At 41.3% G+C, this 24,657-nt stretch overlaps 1 protein-coding gene across 1 annotated transcript in view; it reads right to left on the reverse strand.

The window, feature by feature from the left end:
• fer1l6 (fer-1 like family member 6) overlaps nucleotides 1-24,657 on the reverse strand; it is a 656,531-nt gene that overhangs the window by 550,441 nt on the left and 81,433 nt on the right. The window contains exon 3 of the mRNA XM_034186126.1: nucleotides 13,972-14,068. Within this exon, the coding sequence (XP_034042017.1) occupies nucleotides 13,972-14,068 (97 nt within the window). The remainder of the gene's footprint in view (nucleotides 1-13,971; nucleotides 14,069-24,657) is intronic.

The following is a 24,657-nucleotide window of genomic DNA, read 5'->3' on the forward strand; positions in this document are numbered from 1 at the left end:
TCACCATAAGTTTGAAAGTTTGTCTATCTTTCTCTTTAGTTTTCACGATGTGGTTTATACCTGTTGTAAGCACCTTGTGTTTGCAATAAACATCAGTTTGAGGAAACCACTTGTGTCTGGAAGTGCTTCGAGGGAATTACAGTGAAAACTCGGACTGTTCATCGGCGCGAGTGGCAAGTGCATGACGAGGCAGCAGGACCAACGGACCAGCAGACTTGTCGGGGCATGAACAGCACGTGCAAGGGGCAGAGCTACAAGGAGACGCTTGAGCCGGGAGTACACACGGAGGAAAGGAGAGCGCAGTTTGAAAGGCAACGTTCAAGATAAAGCCATAAGAAGCTTGGACACTCATAAGTTAAGGAGGTCTAAGTAAAAGAGGCAAGCTTGAAAGTTTACTAAGCAAACTGTGATTCAAAACAAGCCCTGTGTAGCACATTTTGGTTCATTTGTTCATATTATTGACAGCTTCCCCGCTGGTATAAGTTAAGTTAAAGTATTCAAGTTAAAGGGCCAGTATATTTATTTAATATTGGTACATTTTATTTTCAAGCATTTTGGTTAATGTTATTCTCACATGTTTCTGAAAGGCTACTAAGCATTATACAAGTTAGTTTGACTATTCTAAACACTATTACAGTGACTAGTTACATTGACTGTGCATTATATGTTAATTTGAGACTATTTGGGTTTCTATTCTTAATACTATTACATTTAAAAGTTACATTAATATTACAACTATTTCATACTTATATTGATACTTCATCATACTTACAATTGACTATGAGATGTTTAAAAAAAAAAGGGGGGGGGCACATTTTACTACTAATTTAATGACAAATTTATTTAATTTTGACATTTAACATGACTGAACCAAATCAGACCCAAGACCACCCTTACCAAAAAATAGTACATGCAAGTATGTTTCAAGTATACTTCCAGTTTACTTTTTATATACTTATCAATACTATTTTTTGGTAAGGGCAACCTAAGCCTAACACAGAAGAGGAAGAAGTTACTAACCCTGAAGTCCCACAAGAACCTGGGACCCAACCAAGGAAAAGTACAAGAGTCAGAACATTAACAGAGAAAGGGAAGGAAATGCAGGATAAAAGGATTAAAGGGCTTCAACAGAGATTTAACTACAATTTTGAAAAATGGAGAACATATGCCAAATCAACTAAGCAGCCACTGTCACAATCAGAACCCTTAACTGAGGACCTGCTTAATGATATTACTGGTGATGTTACAGGCCTTTCTGCAGATGTTCAGCGAGCATACAACGAGCTACGCCAACTAACACCTCCTGATCAAGAAACACGTCGCAAAGTAGATGTCTGCATACAGATCTCCAAGTTTATTGTATCCAAGGCAACAAGTTATATTGATGAGAACCCTACAGAAGAGGAACAAGTTTGGCCAGATGTAGGCTCTCTATTTGACTCATCTATCTGTAAGTCACGCATCTCTGAGCATTCTAGTAAATCCTCTGTGAGACACCAAGAAGCTGCAGCAGAAGCAGCTGCAAGTCAAGCTGTTCTAAAAGTGTTAGAAGAACAAGAAATTGAACAAATAGAAATCGAAAGACTCGAAGCTAAAGTTAAAAGAAAGGCAGCAGAACAAGAAGCCTTAACCAAAAGACTTTTAGAAAGAGAAGCAGAGGAGCTTAAGATGAAAATGCAAAGAGAAGAGGATGAAGCTAAGTTTAAAGCTAAACAAGAGGAAGAGTATGCAGCCCTACAAAGATCACTTGAAAGAAAAAGAAAGTTGCAGCACTTGGAAAAGGTGAAAGATCTGCGTGCAGCTCAAGCAAGAATGCAAGTGTATGATCAAATAAGTGTAACAGAAGAGCCAAAGATGGTCATAACAAACCCAGCAACAGAAAGAAGAGCCATTGAACATGTAACTGTTCCTCCACTGCAAAGGTACAACACCACACAAGCTGCAACCACCCCTATAAATGATGGTACAGCAGAACTTGTTAAAGCTCTAGCAGGTGCATTAAATGCTAGTAGGATACCTGTCCCTGAACCATCAATTTTTAGTGGATATCCATTAAGATACAGTGATTGGAAGCTCTCATTTAACACACTCATCGACCAAAAGAACATTCCAGAAAATGAGAAAATATTCTACCTTCGCAGATATGTGAGTGGACAAGCAAAGAGTGCACTGGATGGATACTTCCTGCTTGGAACTGACTCTGCCTATGCTGCTGCGTGGAAAATCCTAGATGAAAGATATGGCAATCCATTCTCAATTGCAAAAGCCTACAGAGATAAGCTTCAAGCATGGCCCAAAATCACATCAAACGACAGTGTTGAACTCAGAGACTTTTCAGATTTCCTATGTAGTTGTGAAGCAGCCATGACTCACGTCAAGTCATTAGAGATCTTAAATGACTGCAACGAGAACAGAAAGATTCTTTCCAAGCTACCAGATTGGATCGCAGCTAGCTGGAACCGCAAGGTTGTTGAAATCAAAGAAGAAACCAATGAGTTTCCCACTTTCAATTTGTTTCATTCCTAATAAGAGAAGCAAAGATCGCTTGTAACCATGTTACATCGCTACAATCGCTGAAGCAAAGTGAATCTGACAATTCAGATAAAGTCAGAGCTACAAGACAAAGAAATATTGGAGCTAAAACATTTGCTACAACTTCACAAGAGAAGACAGCTTTAACATGTCTGTTCTGCAAGAAGCCCAAACATACTCTTGAGAAATGCAGGAGCTTTCTGGTAAAGGCTGTAACAGACAGAGTCAAGTTTATTCAAACTGAAAAGCTATGTTTTGGTTGCCTTAAACATGGCCATCATTCAAAAAACTGTAACAACAGAAGTGTCTGCGAGAACTGAGACAAAGGACATCCTACCTGCCTTCACGAAGATAGTAACAAAGAAGAACAAAGGTCACCACAAAACAAGACAAATACTGAAAGAACAAACCAAAGAAATCAAGGTCAAACCCAAGAAGCAACGACCACAGCTACAACAAACAAAGTCATACATCAAAGGTGTAAGATGCAAACATCAGCAGTAATTCCTGTTTGGCTTTCATCTATTACGCAACCCACACAAGAATTTCTCACACACGCCTTATTGGACTCTCAAAGTGATACAACCTTTGTTCTCAGTGAAGTTGCAGAATCTTTAGACACCACGAAAGAAGCAGTCAAACTTGAATTGTCTACCATGACGTCAAAGGTTACAGTTGTCCAGTCTCAAAGACTAAAAGATTTACAAGTATGTGGCTTCTACTCCACCAAAAGGCTCAGTCTACCGCCAACATTCACACGAGAGTTTATCCCGGCTAACAAAGATCACATTCCGACAAACGAGACAGCAAGAGCTTGGCCACATCTCAGACATCTCCAAGCAGAAATAGCTCCTTTGCAAGAATGTGAAGTACGTCTGTTAATTGGATATAACTGCTCTCAAGCCTTACTTCCAAGAGAAATTGTGTCAGGTGAAGAGGACGAACCTTACGCTCAGCGTACAGATCTCGGCTGGAGCATAGTTGGGCAAAGCAGTCCATGCCTGACCTATGAGATGCCATCGGTCTCAGTCATCGCATCATTGTGAGGAAAGTTATTCCAGATCTAAATCCTTCTGTTGATCTTCACAGTGAAGTCCACTACGTAAACAGAACTAAATTAAGGGATGTCACTCCTTCAGAAATTGTGAAAGCACTGGAGTTAGATTTCTCAGAGAAGGCTATTGACGACAATCACGTGTTTCAAGACGACCTCAAGTTTCTCTCAAAACTCAGAGAAGGCATCAAACAGAGTGAAAGTGGCCACTATGAAATGCCATTGCCATTTCGTGATGAAAAACCTAAGTTACTAGACAACAAAATATGTGCAATGCACCGCTTGAAATGTTTGGAGAAGAGATTAAGAAAGGATGAAACATACTACAATGACTACATCAACTTTATGGATGATATAATCTCTCGAGGTGATGCAGAAAAGATTTCTGAAGAAGAATTAGACAACAGTCCAGTGTGGTATATCCCACACCACGGGGTCTATCACCCACTCAAACCAGGGAAAATCCGAGTGGTGTTCGACTGTTCGGCCAAGTATCAGGACACATCCCTCAACGACCATCTGTTGACTGGTCCAGATTTGACAAACACATTGGTCGGAGTTCTTTGTCGCTTTCGCAAAGGGTCAATCGCATTCATGTGTGACATCGAGCGAACGTTTCACCAGTTCTATGTGAAAGAAGAAGACCAGGATTACCTACGCTTTTTATGGTGGGAGCAAGGAAACCTAGACACAAAACCATCAGTCTACCGAATGAAGGTCCATTTGTTTGGAGCGGCATCATCCCCTGGCTGCACCAACTTTGGCTTGAAACATCTAGCAGCACAAGGACAAAGTCTGTTCAAGGAGAATGCCATCCGCTTTATTCAAAGAAATTTCTATGTCGATGATGGCTTAGCAAGTGTTTCAACAGAAAGTGAAGCTATCCAGCTTGTGAAAGACTCAAGAGAGCTATGTGCCATGGGAAAGTTAAGACTCCACAAATTTGTGTCAAATTGTGAAAAGGTTATGTCAACAATTCCAGAAGAAGAGCGTGCAATAGTTAAAAATCAAGACATGTCTCTAAGTCTGCCACACATCGAAAGAGCTCTCGGAGTTGAATGGTGCGCTACATCTGACTCATTCAAATTCAGAGTCCAAGTCAAAGCTAATCCGCTAACAAGAAGAGGTGTTCTTTCCACGGTTGCCTCAATCTACGATCCCCTAGGCTTCATTGCACCGTTTGTCCTCCTTGGCAAGCAGATTCTCCAGCAAATGTGCAGAGACAAAATGGATTGGGATCAAGAACTTTCAGAGCATCTGAAGCTACAGTGGGAGGCATGGATCAAAGATCTGCCAAGACTAGCTGATGTATAAATCAAGAGATGTATCATTCCCCCAGATTTTGGACAAGTCAAAAACTATGAGCTACATCATTTCGTAGATGCCAGCATTTCAGGATACGGCGAATGTACTTATTTGCGAGTCATTAATCAACAAGACCAAGTCCACTGTTGTCTACTAATGGGCAAGTCAAGAGTCACACCGAACAGCATCCTGACTATTCCAAGACTTGAACTTTCGGCGGCAGTTGTTGCAGTCAGAGTGAGTGATCTACTATGAGCTGAACTGGAAATTCAAGACCTACAAGAGTTCTTCTGGACAGATTCCACATTCGTCCTTGGCTACATAAATAATGATGCCAGAAGATTTCAAGTGTTTGTAGCTAATCGCGTACAGAGGATCAAGTCAAGTACAACCCCAGAACAATGGGCTCACATTGCTTCAGAAGACAATCCTGCAGATTGTGGTCTAACTGCAGAGCAAATGAAGTCATCTAATTGGTTCATAGGACCAAAGTTTCTTTGGCAAAGCAGACTACCTGAAAGAGATGTCAAGGTGGGAGAGATTAGAGAAGATGATCCCGAACTACGGAAAGCATTTGTATGCAACACCCAAGCAAAGGAACAGAGGACAATGCTAGATCGCTTCGAGAAATTTTCAGATTGGTCCAGACTAATCAAAGCTTTAGCAAGGCTGAGGCAAAAGATCAAAGAACACAAAGGTATGACACGAAATGCCATGAATACAAGTTTGGAAGAAAGGAAGGAAGCTGAGCTAGTAGTCATCAAGCTGATTCAGACAAAAGCATTCTCAGAGGAGATAAAGAGTTTGAAAGCAAAGAAAACAGTTGCAAAGACCAAAGACAGTAAGCTGTATAAACTGAGTCCATTTTTGGATGAAGAAGGAATACTCAGAGTTGGAGGATGTTTGAGTCATGCTGTACTCCATCTGCATGTGAAACATCCGGCAATACTACCAAGAAACAGTCATATCTCTACACTGCTTATCAGACATTTTCATGAGAAAGTTCAGCATCAAGGACGTGGAATGACGACTAATGAACTGCGAGCTAATGGACTGTGGATCCTTGGATGTAGCAGTGCAGTCTCGTCTCACATCTACAAATGTGTCAAGTGTTGTAAGTACAGAAGAAGTACTGAAGTACAGAAGATAGGAGATTTACCTTCTGACAGGACAGAACCAACTCCACCTTTACATATGTTGGAATGGATTGTTTCAGACCAATTTATGTTAAGGATGGATGTAAAGAGCTGAAGAGATATGGATTGATACTAAGTTGTCTATGTTCACGAGCAATCCACATAGAAGTGGTAGATGACCTAAGTACAGACGCATTTATGAATGCTGTATGACTGTTTATTGCCATCAGAGGAAATGTTCGTCAGCTGAGATGTGACAGGGGAACCAATTTTGTTGGAGCTCAGAGAGAGTTTGCAAAGTTGATGAAAGACATGGATCAAGAAAAAATCAAAGCGTTTGGATGTGAATTCCTCATGAATCCCCCATCAGCGAGTCATATGGGAGGAGCATGGGAAAGACAGATAAGGAAAATAAGGAGTGTTCTTTCTGCTATCCTCGACCAATCAGCAAGAAGAATAGACACAACATCGTTGAGAACGTTCTTGCACGAGGTTATGGCAATTATTAACAGCAGGCCACTCTCTGCAGAACATCTAAATGATCCCACTGGACCCGAACCATTAACACCTAATCACATTCTGACAATGAAGTCTACCATTATTCAACCTCAACCAGGGCAGTTCATTAAAGAAGACCTGTATCTACAAAGGAGATGGCGAAGAGTGCAGTACTTGGTGAATGAATTTTGGATCAGATGGAGAAAGGAGCACTTACTCAACTTGCAATCGAGACAGAAGTGGAATGTGTCTAAAAGAGACTTAAAGATTAATGACATTGTTATACTGAAAGAAGATCTTGCTCCACGCAATGAATGGAAACTAGCCAAAGTCATAGATGTTTACCCTGGAGAAGATGGAAAAGTGAGAAAGGTTGGGCTTTTGATCAGTGAGAGTACACTTGACAGACATGGTAAACACATGACTAAAACAGTTTCACTTGACCGACCTGTACATAAGGTTATTGTTTTACTTGAAGCAGAGTAACCTTTGAGTTTGTTTCATGTTCAAAGTTGTCAGTTTAGTTTATGGAAATCCCACATAAAGGTTGTGAGATTTGGTGGGAGTGTAACTGCCACATTCTATTTTATTTCATTTAATTTCCATGCCTCTTATGGTCTGTGTTGTATAATGTAACTATTACACCCTACCGCTAGAGGGCGCTGTGAGCGTGTATGTGGTATAGCCTGCAGAAGAAGCCAGTGGAGATGTTAGAATCCTGACCTACGCTGCTGTCCTGTTGGTGGCGGTAATGCTCCATTGCCGCTGGTTGCCAACCGCCATTAAACAAGAAGAAGAAGAAGAAACCAGCGAAAAGAATAGCTTGATTAAGAACGGACATTTTAACAAGAAAAACAAAGTTAAAAAGAAGAATTAATCTAATTCCTTTTGATAGCACACAGCCAACGAGGTATGTTTTTATTTGTGATTGTATTTTGCTTTCTAATTTATGTTTTATTTCGCCATAAGTTTGAAAGTTTGTCTACCTTTCTCTTTAGTTTTCACGATGTGGTTTATACCTGTTGTAAGCACCTTGTGTTTGCAATAAACATCAGTTTGAGGAAACCACTTGTGTCTGGAAGTGCTTCGAGGGAATTACAATTTAATTAAATTTTTTAGCTCCAAATTTTCAAGAGGAATGCAAACTTCCTATGGGCACTGCACTAGTAACCATAAATCCAAGTAACAATTGTTTGAGAAGATTTGGAGACCTTTTATTAATTTTACAAGGGATGTAGTCCTAACAGATGAAATGGTGGACTACTGCGGATGCACACTCTGCAGTTCCATGGTTTCAGTAAATATATGCACCCATACTTTTTCTGGAATCAGATTCATGCATTCTAGGCCAAGGTGAATAAGTGAATTACCTTAGTCCAAAGGAGAATCCTTGATTACTTTCTTTTATTTTTATTGACTCATTTTTCTTTTACTTTATTCTTTTTGCTTTTCTGTGTTTCTGATTTTCTTGTTTGAATATATAAATACCAGGTAGTACACTCAAGTAACAAAACCAAAAGTAAAGTGAGACTGATGTGACTGTTGTACTGTCATGGACAACATTGTTAATAACAATATTGTGGTTAAAAAAATGCATTCCAATTTTGCTTACTTTTAAGGAATCTGTATTGAAATGTTGGAATTGGATGAAATGTTTCCAAGAAAGAATTAATTTTTGTCAAATTCAACAGCTTTGCTGTTGTAAATAAAATAACAAAATACATCCTTTGTGTAAATACATATGACCTACTAAGAAAATTAGATAAATGATTTGAAGTTGGCTGGGAAGTCATTTACAATGTAACAGTCTTAAATTTCATGAGAAATTGTTTCTTCCAAATCACAAAGGCACACTTATTATCTATATCCATAAGCTTAGACAACATTACAAGGGCACATTTTGCATAATTTTGTTTAAAAGGCAAAATTTATAAAGGCAAAAACCAAGCTTCCTTCCAGTCGGTGTCATCAATCAAGTCATTCCAGAAAAGGTTTCCACTTGGACAGCATTTAATTTTAGCATGGCGAACATTGCGCATCATCTTATTAGTGCATGTTTTTTAAATCAAGAAGGCAACTATCAATATTAGATCAGAGTCAATAGTGACCTTTGTATTCTAAGAAATGTGATATTTCATGAACTGAATGATACCAGAAGGTATTGCACTATATACAAGATTACATTCTTAAGATTGTACAGGAAAATGGGAAGCAGTGAGAAAATTCTCAGAGGAGAGAATGTCTCCATGTTTATGAAACAAATCTATAATTAAAGAAATGCCAAGAAGGGTGGATGATAGATTTATTCTTAACTGTGATGTCTTTGTTATTCCATAGAAGTGTTTTTTTTTTTTTTTTTTTTGGCAGTGAAATTGTTAATGGCCCCTTCACACATAACACGAATGAGGCCAAATAGCACACAAAGGAGTATTTGAATGTCACTCGTGAAAAATTGGAGCCGCACTCAAATGGCTCACACAGCAGTCGGCACAACCGTTCGACCACAGCACATGCATTCCACGTTAGTGTTGTGCCCGGGCTGGCAACCCAATTGAACGGCACCAAAATGAGGTCGTACTCATATCTGAACGTGGTTGCAACACTCGTACAGCATGTCGTATGAAGGACAGGCCATTCGGACTGCGGTCGAGGGGCTGCACAAAATGATTGGCCATGTTGAACCCTGGCTGAATGTTACAATTGAGTCAGCCATCACACCAGTGGCTGAATGAGGGCGAATGGTGGGCGAATGCCCATTCAAACATCACTCGGCTACAGTCAAGCTGCCACACATAAACTTCCAATAGCAGTCACTGGGCACTTAGAAAATGCAGGCCAGCATGAATGTAGTGCCCAGGATACCATTTTCGAGGTGCGGTTGAGGTGGTGACATCTGAAAGAGTGGTCAGTGTGGCGTGTCTGCCCCCCAAGCACCATGAATGATGTGTGAGTGTGTCGCGCTCCTCCGAGCACCATGAATGACATGCGAGTGTGTCTTGTCCCCCTCCATCCAACGCTGTTGAGGTGCGGCCAAGGTCGGCGGTGATGAAAACTCCAACGGCCGCTGGTGTACAGTGCGATCGATGTCCAGCACAGCGCGTACACCTGGACAGGCTGTCATGCCCATGATGAATGTCATTTCACACATACAGTGTCATTTCCTCCCATGGCTTACATAATGTATTTGAGACATCATGATCAGCAGAGCTGTAATACCAGATGTGCAGATGCGTACAGCATGCTGCCTGCTCACTGTGAGTCGATGCATTTGACAGGGCCGATGTCCTGTCACCATACACAAATCTGGCCAATTTTATTAAACCCTCCAAATCGTGACTATCGAGGGTTGGGACCAGGAAGCAGAGTTGTAGTCTTACACACCTCTCTGCAGCTTCTCTCCCCCTGCCATCCCCCCAATACCCCATCCCCGTAGAGACGGTGCCTGCTCCAAGACCACCAATAACCAGTAAAAATCTATTTAAGCATAAAAATTCAAAAAGAAAAAATAATTTAGCACCTTCAACTGCACCACAGACTAAAACAGTTAAATGTGGTTTATTAAATATTAGGTCTCTCTCTTCTAAGTCCCTGTTAGTAAATGATATAATAATTGATCAACATATTGATTTATTCTGCCTTACAGAAACCTGGTTACAGCAGGATGAATATGTTAGTTTAAATGAGTCAACACCCCCGAGTCACACTAACTGTCAGAATGCTCGAAGCACGGGCCGAGGGGGAGGATTAGCAGCAATCTTCCAATCCAGCTTATTAATTAATCAAAGACCCAGACAGAGCTTTAATTCATTTGAAAGCTTGACTCTTAGTCGTGTCCATCCAAACTGGAAGTCTCAGAAACCAGTTTTATTTGTTATTTTCTATCGTCCACCTGGTCGTTACTGTGAGTTTCTTTGTGATTTTTCAGACCTTTTGTCTGACTTAGTGCTTAGCTCAGATAAGATAATTATAGTGGGCGATTTTAACATCCACATAGATGCTGAGAATGACAGTCTCAACACTGCATTTAATCTATTATTAGACTCAGTTGGCTTCGCTCAAAATGTAAATGAGCCCACCCACCATTTTAACCGCACTTTAGATCTTGTTCTGACATATGGCATAGAAATTGAAGACTTAACAGTATTACCTGAAAACCCCCTGTTGTCTGATCATTTCTTAATAACATTTACATTTACTTTAATGGACTACCCAGCAGTGGGGAATAAGTTTCATTACAGTAGAAGTCTTTCTGAAAGTGCTGTAACTAGGTTTAAGGATATGATTCCTTCTTTGTTATGTTCTTCAATGCCATATACCAACACAGTGCAGAGTAGCTACCTAAACTCTGTGAGTGAGAAAGATTATCTCGTCAATAGCTTTACATCCTCATTGAGCACAACTTTGGATGATGTAGCTCCTCTGAAAAAGAGAGCCTTAAATCAGAAGTGCCTGACTCCGTGGTATAACCCACAAACTCGCAGCTTAAAGCAGATAACCCGTAAGCTGGAGAGGAAATGGCGTCTCACTAATTTAGAAGATCTTCATTTAGCCTGGAAAAAGTCTGTTGCTCTATAAAAAAGCCCCCCGTAAAGCTAGGACATCTTACTATTCATCACTAATTGAAGAAAATAAGAACAACCCCAGGTTTCTTTTCAGCACTGTAGCCAGGCTGACAAAGAGTCAGAGCTCTATTGAGCCTAGTATTCCTTTAACTTTAACTAGTAATGACTTCATGACTTTCTTTGCTAATAAAATTTTAACTATTAGAGAAAAAATTATTCATAACCATCCCAAAAACATATCTTTATGTTCGGCTGCTTTCAGTAATGCTGGTATTTGGTTAGACGCTTTCTCTCCGATTGTTCTGTCTGAGTTACTTTCATTAGTCACTTCCTCCAAACCATCAACATGTCTATTAGACCCCTTTCCTACCAGGCTGCTCAAGGAAGCCCTACCATTAATTAATGCTTCGATCTTAAATATGATCAATCTGTCTTTATTAGTTGGCTATGTACCACAGGCTTTTAAGGTGGCAGTAATTAAACCATTACTTAAAAAGCCATCACTTGACCCAGCTATCTTAGCTAATTATAGGCCAATCTCCAACCTTCCTTTCCTCTCAAAAATTCTTGAAAGGGTAGTTGTAAAACAGCTAACTGATCATCTGCAGAGGAATGGTCTATTTGAAGAGTTTCAGTCAGGTTTCAGAATTCATCATAGTACATAAACAGCATTAGTGAAGGTTACAAATGATCTTCTTATGGCCTCAGACAGTGGACTCATCTCTGTGCTTGTCCTGTTAGACCTCAGTGCAGCTTTTGATGCTGTTGACCATAAAATTTTATTACAGAGATTAGAGCATGCCATAGCTATTAAAGGCACTGCGCTGCAGTGGTTTGAATCATATTTATCTAATAGATTACAATTTGTTCATGTAAATGGGGAGTCTTCATGGACTAAGGTTAAGTATGGAGTTCCACAAGGTTCTGTGCTAGGACCGATTTTATTCACTTTATACATGCTTCCCTTAGGCAGTATTATTAGAAAGCATTGCTTAAATTTTCATTGTTACGCAGATGATACCCAGCTTTATCTATCCATGAAGCCAGAGGACACACACCAATTAGTTAAACTGCAGGAATGTCTTACAGACATAAAGACATGGATGACCTCTAATTTCCTGCTTTTAAATTCAGATAAAACTGAAGTTATTGTACTTGGCCCCACAAATCTTAGAAACATGGTGTCTAACCAGATCCTTACTCTGGATGGCATTACCCTGACCTCCAGTAATACTGTGAGAAATCTTGGAGTCATTTTTGATCAGGATATGTCCTTCAATGCGCATATTAAGCAAATATGTAGGACTGCTTTTTTGCATTTGCGCAATATCTCTAAAATCAGAAAGGTCTTGTCTCAGAGTGATGCTGAAAAGCTAATTCATGCATTTATTTCTTCTAGGCTGGACTATTGTAATTCATTATTATCAGGTTGTCCTAAAAGTTCCCTGAAAATCCTTCAGTTAATTCAAAATGCTGCAGCTAGAGTACTGACGGGGACTAGAAGGAGAGAGCATATTTGACCCATACTGGCTTCTCTTCATTGGCTCCCTGTTAATTCCAGAATAGAATTTAAAATTCTTCTTCTTACTTATACGGTTTTGAATAATCAGGTCCCATCTTATCTTAGGGACCTCATAGTACCATATCATCCCAATAGAGAGCTTCACTCTCAGACTGCAGGCTTACTTGTAGTTCCTAGGGTTTGTAAGAGTAGAATGGGAGGCCGAGCCTTCAGCTTTCATGCTCCTCTCCTGTGGAACCAGCTCCCAATTTGGATTAGGGAGACACCCTCTCTACTTTTAAGATTAATCTTAAAACTTTCCTTTTTGCTAAAGCTTATAGTTAGGGTTGGATCAGGTGACCCTGAACCATCCCTTAGTTGTGCTGCTATAGACTTAGACTGCTGGGGGGTTTCCCATGATGCATTGAGTGTTTCTTTTTATTCACCTCTTTTTGCTCTGTATGCACCACTCTGCTTTTAATCATTAGTGATTGATCTCTGCTCTCTTCCACAGCATGTCTTTTTCCTGATTCTCTCCCTTCAGCCCCAACCAGTCCCAGCAGAAGACTGCCCTTCCCTGAGCCTGGTTCTGCTAGAGGTTTCTTCCTGTTAAAAGGGAGTTTTTCCTTCCCACTGTCGCCAAGTGCTTGCTCATAGGGGGTCGTTTTGACCATTGGGGTTTTTCTATAATTATTGTATGGCTTTTGCCTTCCAATATAAAGCACCTTGGGTCAACTGTTTGTTGTGATTTGGCGCTATATAAATAAAATTGATTTGATTTGATTTGATACACCCATCATGACATATGCAGCATGTCTCTGTGCAGGTGGACTTATGGGCAGCCGTGTGCCCAGCCTCCATCACAGAGATAAAAATAAAAACCCTACCCTGCGCCTGATGCCACATGACACGCGATCACAATGTCCACATGGTCTGTCCGTCATGTGGACATTAACTGACAGTCAGGACACACGCCTGTACCAGTGTGGCTATGTGACAGAGTGACAGTGAGCCCATTCATGTGAGCGCTTTGCTGCTTCAGACAGGGGGGCATGTCGCTGACATGGAGATCATGTCAGTTCGGCCAAGAGCCCCATATCTGTCAAATGATGACATGCACGTTCACCGAGACGATACCATCGTGTCACTTGTCTGTCCCACGTGTTGGACTGAGGCTGCCCGCTGCTCCTCGTGGTTGAATTGTGTCTAACTGCAATTAGGATGAGTTAAATGCAGAGGACAAATTTTGTTGTTTGGACATATTCATCTAAGTATACAATGACAAAGGCCCTTTTTCTTATTGTCATTATTTAAAGCAGACAAGAATTTCTGTATATAATTTTTCTCACAGCCATACCACATCTTATCATGGTTGTGCCTTACCTCTTGGTGTTTGCTATTATTCTGGTTCTGACTGCAGAGATCTCTGGCTGTTCTTCAGGAAGTGGAGATTCTTCAGGAGGCTTCTCCACCACGCTCTCTATGGACAAAGCAAGAAGACGTGAGGGATTTAACCCCTCTGTGTGCGTCTTTCTATCTGCCTGCATGTCTGTCTGTGTCTTTTTTATCTATGTGTCTGTCTGCTCATCATGTCATTCTTTTTGTCTCTGTGCACCCGTCTTTCTGTGTGTCTGCCTTTCTTTCTGTGCACCTGTCTGCATGTCCTTGTGTCCCTCTTTCTGTCTGTCATTCCATCTGTGTGTCTGTTCATCTGTTTTTCTGCCTGTTTGTCTGTCTCTGTCTTTTGATCTGTGTCTTTCAGTCCTTTTAATCCATCTGTCTTTCTATCTTTCTATCTGTCTGTGTGTCTTGTCTGTCTGATGATATTGTGGTAATTTAAATGTACAGTCATACACAGTTCCCTACACAGCACTGCAGGTTGTATATGACTTTAGTATGAAATTAATACAAAATACTGCAGGAAAACAGTTTGAGAATAACCAGAAAATTAACTGTGGATTTATAGAACATGAATATTTCGAACTTGAATATCAATTTAATCTTATTTTTCTATTAGTATTATTTTTTTTTAAATACGTGCCACTTGCCAGAGTCGCTAACAAGTTGCTAGAGACACTAACAAGTGAGAGACCCCTTTGCAGAAACACGCTGGAACACTAGGATTTAGTAAAGGCAGTTCATTAGCATAAATTAACCTCTTAAAGCAGCATGGGTGGTGGATAAGTGGTTAGGTTCCTGGTTCAAACCCCACCCCTGCCACATTTCTCCATGTAATGTGGAGTTGCATCAGGAAGGGCATCGGGGGTAAAACGTGTGCCAAATCAACATGCAGACCTACCTTGGATCTGCTGTCGTTACCCTGAGTGCAAACAAGGGAACAGCTGAAGGGACTTACTTGCCTGTTAAACTAGAGGTCTCAAACTAATTCCAGGAACGGCGAAGAGGGTACAGGTGTTCTTTGCAACCACCCACTCCACCAGGGTGTCAGGTTTTGGGTCCGTTTAGGTTGTGTTCTGTTTTACTGTCTGATTTGGTTTGTCTTTGTGATCTGTCTTTCTCTTGCTCTCTTTCTACTGAGGTTTTCTCTGTCCTGCTGTTTCTTTTCTCTCTCTTGGCCCTTCGTGGTGGGTGTTTCTCTCTGTCTGGCCATACCCTGGTTCTGGGAGCTTCTCCACACACCTGTTCTTGATTTGCAATTAGTCACCTGGGTGCTTTATAAGTCTCACTGTTTGCCTTTGTCCCTCGCCAGATCGATTTGCCTTGTACATCTTTCCAGCTCAATTCCTTGTGTTTTTTGCCTTGCCTTGCCTTGATTGCTTCATTGTGTTTTTTGATTACCTGCAAGTGTACCTCGACCACGCCTAAGCCTGATCATTTTGTTACTGTTGTTTCTTTTGAACTGCTTATCTGTGTACCGACCCCTGCTAACGAACCAAGTAAATGCTTTTACACCACTGAGCTGTGTGCTTGTGTCCTGCATTTGAGTCCAGCCTGCTTAACCAGCCAACCCTGATAGATTGATCTGACCAACTATGGATGCAGGGGATGCAGACACATTCCAGCGGGCGATACGCCACCACAGCCAGCAGCTAGCTTCAACAGGAGGGCCAGGTTGCCACTCTGAACTCTGGTATTAGCGCACTAGCTAAGCGGCAAGACACGTTCATGGCCTCCATGAGCTCTCAGCTGTTCACATGCAAAAATGGGGCGAGGATCACCACATTGTGAACAACTGCCTGAAAAAATAGTCCAGCAGTTTAAGAACAATGTTTCTTAACATTCAGTTGGAAGGAATTTAGGAATTCCATCATCTTCCAAACTTGTCATATATATATATATATATATATATATATATATATATATATATATATATATATATATATATATATATATATATATATATATATATATAGTCAGTGGTGGGCACAGATAACCAAAAAATTAACTTCGATAACAGATAATCAGATAACTGAAAAGTTATCTTCGATAAAGATAAAACAATAAACCACCCAAAAATGTATAGGAAGTTACAGATAACCGATAACTTCCAATATTGTCTCTGGTACATTTACAACTACTAATAAAACGAATTTAAGTTTTAATGCCACAATAGCTTCTAGTAATATTAAAAGTAACAACAGACCCAAATGAGACCACACTTTTGTCTTTGAACATGAAAGTGGAAGTGCTTGTTTACTACAGAGCTCCCAGCACAGAGGCACTCTGAGAGCAGCCATAAAGCCAACTCTCTATCAATCACAACGCAATTGTGATTGATAGAGAGCAATTTGCAATTTCAAACCTACATTGTTTAGAAATGTAACTATTAAATTCTAACTCTCTAAACATTTTACTTGTCGAAATTATTATTATTTTAAGCAATATTAGTAGTTGTAGTAAAAAACGGCTTCAAAACTGGACCTTTAATCTAGGGGTGTTGTGGGGGAGGGGGGCACATCCCTCCCCCACGCCCCCATTCCATCTGGATTCGCCCCTGCTTTGGCATTTGAGCACAAAGAATGGATAACATTTATTTATGCAGAAAACAGGACCAGATTTACAGGTAAGAAAGTTTTATTGCGTTTTCACATCATGTGGTCCTCAGAAAGAGAGTTTAGGTGCATTTGAGTGGAAAATAGTGTTAGTTGTTGACGCGTCGCGGAGGATCAGCTGTTTCTAACGAGACGATATGGAGCGGCTCAGCTCAGAATTCTAAATAAAGGAGGGGAAAAAGTATAAAAATGTCTTTGTAAAGCTCAGTGCAGGTGTGCTGATCACCGCGCTTTAAGAGGTGAGGACGAGTCGAGCAGCTGCAAAAAACCGTGGATGAAAAGCTCACAGCTCGCTGAAAGTGAGCAGTTCAGTCGAACCCCGACCCCGTGCCCACAGACCAAGTTTAATGCTGCTGTCGACTCACAATGAAAAATAATAGTAACGCACAGTGACATGGAGAAGTAACTTTAATCTGATTACTGATTTGGAAAGATTAACGCGTTAGATTACTCGTTACTAAAAAAAGTGGTCAGATTAGAGTAACGCGTTAGTAAGTAACGCGTTACCGGCATCACTGTTTATAAATAACATTAATACTGATAGAATAACTCCATTAATGTCAATTCTGTCATTTGTACGAAGTTAAAATATAGCATATATCTTTTAATGTTGAATAATTCTGAGGTTTTGTAACAAACACAGACAGATCGCAAAGGATTCTGGGTAAAAGTGCCTCTGCTAAACACTGATTGGTTCAGTCATTCATTAATTTTAAATAACTTGTCCAAAATTAGTTTGGTTAAAATTTGAACCATAAATTAAAAATGTATGCCTCTGGATGACTTAGGTGATATTGCCAGCATATCGGTATGGTGTTAAAGGAAATTATTTATTTATTTTTTTTGGTCATTTCGCCTTTGTCTACAGAGGATAGAGACGCTTTTCATAGAAGCAGCTCTCTTCTGTTAGCAGAGGGTATAACTGTCCATCTGTTACAAAACTTTTAACAGGTAGGTGCTGAACTGATTTTAAATTTTAAAAATGCTTGTCGCTGTTCAGCTTTGTTTACTTTGTTTATCAGTCTAAAAGTTACTGGACAAAAATTAATCGGAAGATAATTGGTCCGATAATGGTTTTTAAAGTTATCTAAAAAGATAATCCGATAATGAAAACATTATCTTCGATAATTATCTGTTATCGGATTATCGGAAGTGTGCCCACCACTGTATATAGTATATATCAGAAGATTCAGAGAATCTGGATAATTTTTTTCATGTAACTGGGAAAGCCAAAAAAACAACATTGAATGTCCGTGACCTTCGATCCCTCAATGCGCCACTGCAATAAAAACTGACATCATTATGTAAAGGATCTTACCGCGTGGGCTCAGGAACACTTCAGAAAACCATTGTCAGTTAACACAGTTCGTCGCTACTTCTACAAGTGCAAGTTAAAACTCTACCATGCAAAGCGAAAGCCATACATCAACAACATACAGAAACGCCACCGCCTTCTCTGCGCCCAAGCTCATTTGAAATGGACAGATGCAAAGTGTAAAAGTGTGCTGTGGTCTGATGAGTTCACATTTCAAATTGTTTTTGTAAATCATGGACGTCATGTCCTCTGGACAAAAGAGGAAAAAGACCATCCAGATATATCAACAACATCCAGAAATGCTGCTGCCTTCTCTGGGCCAGAGCTCATTTGAAATGCACAGACGCAAAGTGGAAAAGTGCACTGCAGTCTGATGATTCCACATTTCAAACTGTTTGTGGAAATCATGGACATTGTGTCCTCTGGACAAAAGAGGAAAAAGACCATCCAGATTGTTACCAGCGCAAAGTTCAAAAGCTGGCATCTGTGATGTTACTGGGGATGTGTTAGTGCCCATGGCATGGGCAACTTACACATCTGTGATGGCACCATCAATGCTGAAAGGCACATCCAAGTTTTGGAGCAACACATGCGGCCATCCAAGCAATGTCTTTTTCAGGGACGTCCCTGCTTATTTCAGCAAGACAATGACAAGCCACATTCTGCACGTTACAACAGCGTGGCTTCGTAGTAAAAGAGTGTGGGTACTAGACTGGCCTGCCTGCAGTCCAGACCCGTCGCCCATTGAAAATGTGTGGTGCATTATGAAGCGCAAAATACTACAACGGAGACCCCCGACTGTTGAACAGCTGAAGTCGTACATCAAGCAAGAATGGAAAAAAATTCCACCTACAAAGTTTCAACAGTTAGTGTCCTCACTTCCCAAATGCTTATTGAGTGTTTTTAGAAGGAAAGGTGATGTAACACAGTGGTAAACATACCACTGTCCCAAATTTTTTGAAACGTGTTGCAGGCATCCATTTCAAAATAAGCAAATATTTGCACAAAAACAATAAAGTTTATCAGTTTGAACATTACATATCTTGTCTTTGTGGTGTATTCAGTTGAATATAGTTTGAATATAGTTTGAAGAGGATTTGCAAATCATTGTATTCCGTGGGCGGGAGTATTTCTGATGAAAAGCCTTCATGAATGGTAATTTGGTTGTAGGCTAAACACCAGTTACAATTACAGTACTAAACTCACAATGTCATCGAACTGGGATTAGCACCCCCCCCCCCCCCCCCACCCAACAAAAAAACATTTTATCTTGGAATAACAACAAACAGAAGGTATAACGTCAGGAAGAAAACAAAATTTTATTTCTCCCAAAGAAAAGGCTTGTTACTATACAAAGCACACAAATGTAGCATACAGTTGTCATAGCTAGCAGTTTCCACATTCCCAAGGTGTGTCTTTCCTACATTTGCCACAGGTGTATTTTCGGCAGTGTACACAACGTTCAGTGCTTCTGTTATTATTGCAGAGTATGCGTGCCTGGCACTGTGTCTTTTTCTTCCGAGAAACTCTCATCTCACAATGCTGCTGTTTGCACTCTTCCCCTAGTGCCTTTTCCTGCAAATGTCTGTTTTGAAGCTCCTCAGCGAGCTCCAGCATGAACAATTGCCGACTTTCTTTTGATCCTGTATATGCTGTGTATAAAATGTGCATTTGTGGCAGCTACTGTATGTCCAATAGGTTGTAAAACACAGCCATGGACCATCTCCGTGTTCCTGCATGCCCGGAGTAGTTGCGTAATTTCTGGTCCATGATACCAACACCGCATTTGAAATGGTTGTAATCAACAGTAATGTTCGGTTTTTGTTTTCAGGTGTCCACAATTTCCAATTTGTGATGCATGGTGCTCAGAAGACAGATTTCTTTTTTTTTGTGTACACTGCTGCAAGGCACTTCCAGATGTGAATGCCTGTGTTGAGTACAACTGGTGGCCTGAGGTTTCCTTGGCAGTTGCTGGTAGTTCCTGACGGTTTTTGTTGATCATGCCAAGCAGAGTTGTTTTTCGTTGAAGAAGCCTGTTAGCCAAAGACAGAGAGGTGAAGAAATTTTCCACAGTTACAGTCCTTCCCTGGTCCATAAATGGTTCCATCAACTTCAAAACAACATTCACTGACAGCCTCTCTCCCGCCGGAGGGGTGGGATCTTTTCCCAAGTAAGGGATGGCATTACACATGTATTTCGTCTCCAGATCTGCTACAATCCAAAGCTTGATTCCAAACTTGTCAGGCTTGGATACAATGTACTGCAGAAAGGGACAACGACGCTTTGAAGGAAATAATTGCTCATCCACAGTAACATGCTGCCCTGGACTGTAGGACGACACACACTTCTGAACAAACCGCTGCCAGATATCAGAAATTCCTGCAAATTTATCAGTTTGTGAGCATTCCTTGAGGGTGTCCTTGTTGTCAAAGCGAAGGTACTGCTTCATTTCAAGAAAGTGGTTAGGGGCATTATGGCTATGATATAAGGGTTGCCAAATCTATTGGCCCACATGAATCACATGGCACCAACGTAGCCCTTGGCCGCCCTTTGGAAAAGGATTTCAAGGAACGCCATCAGCTCGTAGATGCTCATCTGCCAGCTGGGGTTTGTTCTACGGTCCTCCTGTACTGTGCAGTCTCTGATGGTCAACAACATACTGATATCCACCAAACACAGGAAGCTTTGAAGGCGACTCCTGATTTTGCATTTTGCAAACTCTGTTGGCCCTCCAGAGCCGCTGAAAGCTGTCTGTGGAGTTTCACGAACAGAATAGTCTCCAACGATGCGGTGGAACCAAACAGTGCCATCTTTCACCTTCTCTGTGGATCCAGGTGTTATGCTCAAATCAGCAACTTTTTGTTTTTTGCTACAAGGGGGGTTGCCATGCTTTGTGTCTTCCTCCTCTTCCGATGTAGCCTCTGTGTTTGAACTGTCCTGCTCAATCACATACTTGACCACCTGTCTCCTGGTGCATCTTTGGAGGGGAGGATTTACTGGTGCAAGAGCAGTCCCATCCTCATCACTTGGTGATAATGTTTTCATTCTGAAATGCAAAGTCGCCCACATTTCCACCATCAGATTCACAGTCCGACATGCTCTGATCGAGTTCTGATCGTTGTTGATTGCATTGGTTGTGACATTGTAAAATCTGGGGTCTATGTGAAAGGCATCGCCGATTTATGGTTGAACTCTCAGCTCAGTGAGAGTTCAAAGGGAAGAGGTTGGTGCTGAAGTGAAACTGCCTTCAAGTGTTAATTGGCACTTTCCAAAGAAACAATAGGCTGCTTTTCTCTGCTGAAACCTGTGTCAGCTTCCAAATGTTATTACATATGCAGGCTATACAAACCACACAGGGACTCATTTATCTAACAAAGGGAGGAGGTTGGTCATATGCTAAACTTTGGGGGGATTTCTCTGGGCCTATTAGTGTTAACACAACCACATGTTTGCAATGTCACAGCACCAGCCTTGTGGGGGTTATTGTAAGGGGTCTTTTTGTGCAGTTCCTGGTGCTTCTCCTCTTTTTGCTCTCTTCACAGGTGCTCCTGGTTGGCTTGATTAGGGTGGTGATTATAAAAGCTGTGCGCAGGTGTGGAGTAGAGAGGCTGTTAAGGTGGAGGGCTGCTTCAGTCTCCCAGTCCACGCCCACTCTCCATGGAGTTCCGGGTCCAATCCATGCTCGCTCTCCACTACCACAGTGCCGTGAGCACGAGGGCCATTGCATGACACCAGACATTTTTTTTTATCTTTTTTATCCTTTTTTCTAATCAATATTGTTAAAATGTTTTGGTCTACTGCGTGGTCTCCCCTCTTTGTTCCGAGCTCGAGTCAGGTTATCAATCAATCAAGTTTTATTTCTATAGCACTTTACAACAGTTTTCACTGAACCAAAGTGCTTTCCAATAGCACCAGCTAGAGATAAAATAAAAACAACAGTACGAAAAACACAATAAAACACAATAAGAGCATCCAAAATACAATAAAAATAGACAAAAAAGTGTCAAAGCAATTATGTGCAAAAAGCTGCCCTGAACAAGTATGTTTTTAACTTAGCTTTAAACAGAGGCAAGTTATTAATGGACCTCAGTTCAGGAGGTAATGCATTCCACAACTTAGGACCTGCTACTGCAAAAGAACGGTCACCCCATTGTTTGGACCTGGACCTGGGAACCTCCAGAAAGTTTTGGTCAGCAGACCGAAGTACTCTGACAGGGTTGTGTGTTTTTAACAGGTCACATAAATAAGAAGGTGCAATGCCATTTACAGCTTTAAAAACAAACATTAACAGTTTAAAATCAACTCTAAAACGGACTGGAAGCCAGTGCAGGGAGTAAAGTACAGGAGTGATGTGGCTGTGCTTCCTGGTGTTGGTCAACAGGCAAGCAGCAGCATTCTGGACCAGTTGTAGTCGGTTTACGGAGCCTTGAGTGATACCAACATAAAGTGCATTGCAATAGTCAATCAGGCAGGTTATAACAGCAATTATATGGATGTATATAAAAGCATGCGCAATGTTGTGAAAGTGTCGTGACACGGACCCACAACAGGGGGCGTTAATGAACGGACAATGGATAAGCCAAAAGTAACAATTTAATGTTGTGAATCGCACTACGATGTACAGACAATAACAATATGGTGGACTGTCAATTATACACCAGGTGACGTGTGGGCAGGCTCGACGATAGAAGACCCCTGGCGAGAGAAGAGCCGGATCCCACACAGCTTCCACCACCAACGAAGCTGAAGAACACCAGAGCCGCCAAGCCCTGCGCCCCAGGTGGCCGCTGTCTTCAGCAGTCAGACCCGGTACTGCTGGCAGAGAACAGAGACAGTCCTGATGAGTGTGAGTTCGCACACTCAGTAATCCCACAGTCTGTATACAGTTAGGAGGGAAAACCTCCACCTCCAATCACACACTCGTGCAGCTCCTGTCTAACCACTTATCTGGTTGGGGTGTGAAGCGAAGCCGTCGCTGATCACACCAAATGCCAATCCCACAGATAAGGCAACACTCACAGGAAAATGGCTGCAAAGAAGTTCAGACTATTAGTCAGTGTTAAGTGCAGCAGAGAATATTACCTGAATGGTAGCTGATTTCTCGGCGGGGAGGTGGAGTTGCAGTCCGGCCTTTATGGTGGTGGTGATGAGTAGTGGATGAGTGACAGCGACGCTCTCTCGTGCTTGAAGCCCGCACTTCAAGCAGGGCGCCATCTTGTGGTGGTGGGCCAGCAGTACCTCCTCTTCAGTGGCCCACACAACACGCAAAGTGATGCATAAAACGGCAGTAACAGTCTTGTTGTCAGAGGACCTTGCAAATGGTACAATCTGGTGTGAGAATGTACATCAGGTGCATTACAGTGCATTTTGCAGTGAGAGCCGATTTCTCGAATGTAATCGGAGCCATTAACTGCACACATTTTGCTATAAAGGCGCCATCACATGATGAATTTGTTTCTGTTAATAGGAAACATTTTCATTCCATTGATGTTCAAATCATATGTGGAGGCTGCACGGTGTGTGATTGGGGGGAGATTGTGTTTAAATAGTTTATTCGTGTAATTGTTCCGAAGGAAAACCAGCGCGGACCCATGTGGGGATGTCTGCATTCAAATATGTTTTTATTATTATTATTAATGTCTTTTTTATTTTTGCTTGATGGTGTGCTGCAGAGCTTCTTAACAGGCTTTCTGTGCTCCGCATTTGTCAATAAACGTGTGTGTAAATTGTGAATGTCACACTGTCAGCAGAGGCATGCCTCACCTTTTTATCGTCAGTGTGTGCGCGCTGTTTTGTGTATCGGCCTCACAGACTCCAGACTCACACTCAGTAGCTCCCACATACATTTTTCCAGTTTGACGATTAATCCGTTTAACAGCGTACTGAATAAACTGTCCCTGCATGTCTCCACGTAATTTCCAGTCATCTATAGTATAATTTATTTTCTGTGATCGTGTGACGTTGTGGGGAATCCCTGCTCCAAGGGCCTATTTACATGAAATTGCATATTTAAATAGGGCGTGGCCAGGAAGGAGTTAGGTTCCATGCTCAATTCCACGTTCAATGGGATGTACAAATAGAATGTGTGTGAATTCATGCCTACGCACACTTTCATACATCTGAATATATTTGTGATTACACCAGATTCAGAGTTTTGGCGTACGCCAACTTTTAGTAGAAAGCCCATGCAAGTATTTGTACATGAGGCCCCAGGTGATTTCATTGAGCAGATGAAATGAGTTTTATATATACGAGGTCTGTCCATAAAGTATAGGTCCTTTTTATTTTTTTCAAAAACTATATGGATTTCATTCATATGTTTTTACGTCAGACATGCTTGAACCCTCGTGCGCATGCGTGAGTTTTTCCACGCCTGTCGGTGACGTCATTCGCCTGTGAGCACTCCTTGTGGGAGGAGTCGTCCAGCCCCTCGTCGGAATTCCTTTGTCTGAGAAGTTGCTGAGAGACTGGCGCTTTGTTTGATCAAAATTTTTTCTAAACCTGTGAGACACATCGAAGTGGACATGGTTCGAAAAATTAAGCTGGTTTTCAGTGAAAATTTTAACGGCTGATGAGAGATTTTGAGGTGACACTGTCGCTTTAAGGACTTCCCACGGTGCGAGACGTCGTGCAGCGCTCTCAGGCGGCGTCATCAGCCTGTTTCAAGCTGAAAACCTCCACATTTCAGGCTCTATTGATCCAGGACGTCGTGAGAGAACAGAGAAGTTTCAGAAGAAGTCG

The sequence above is a fragment of the Thalassophryne amazonica genome, chromosome 14 (assembly GCF_902500255.1).
Source record: "Thalassophryne amazonica chromosome 14, fThaAma1.1, whole genome shotgun sequence".
Taxonomy (NCBI): domain Eukaryota; kingdom Metazoa; phylum Chordata; class Actinopteri; order Batrachoidiformes; family Batrachoididae; genus Thalassophryne; species Thalassophryne amazonica.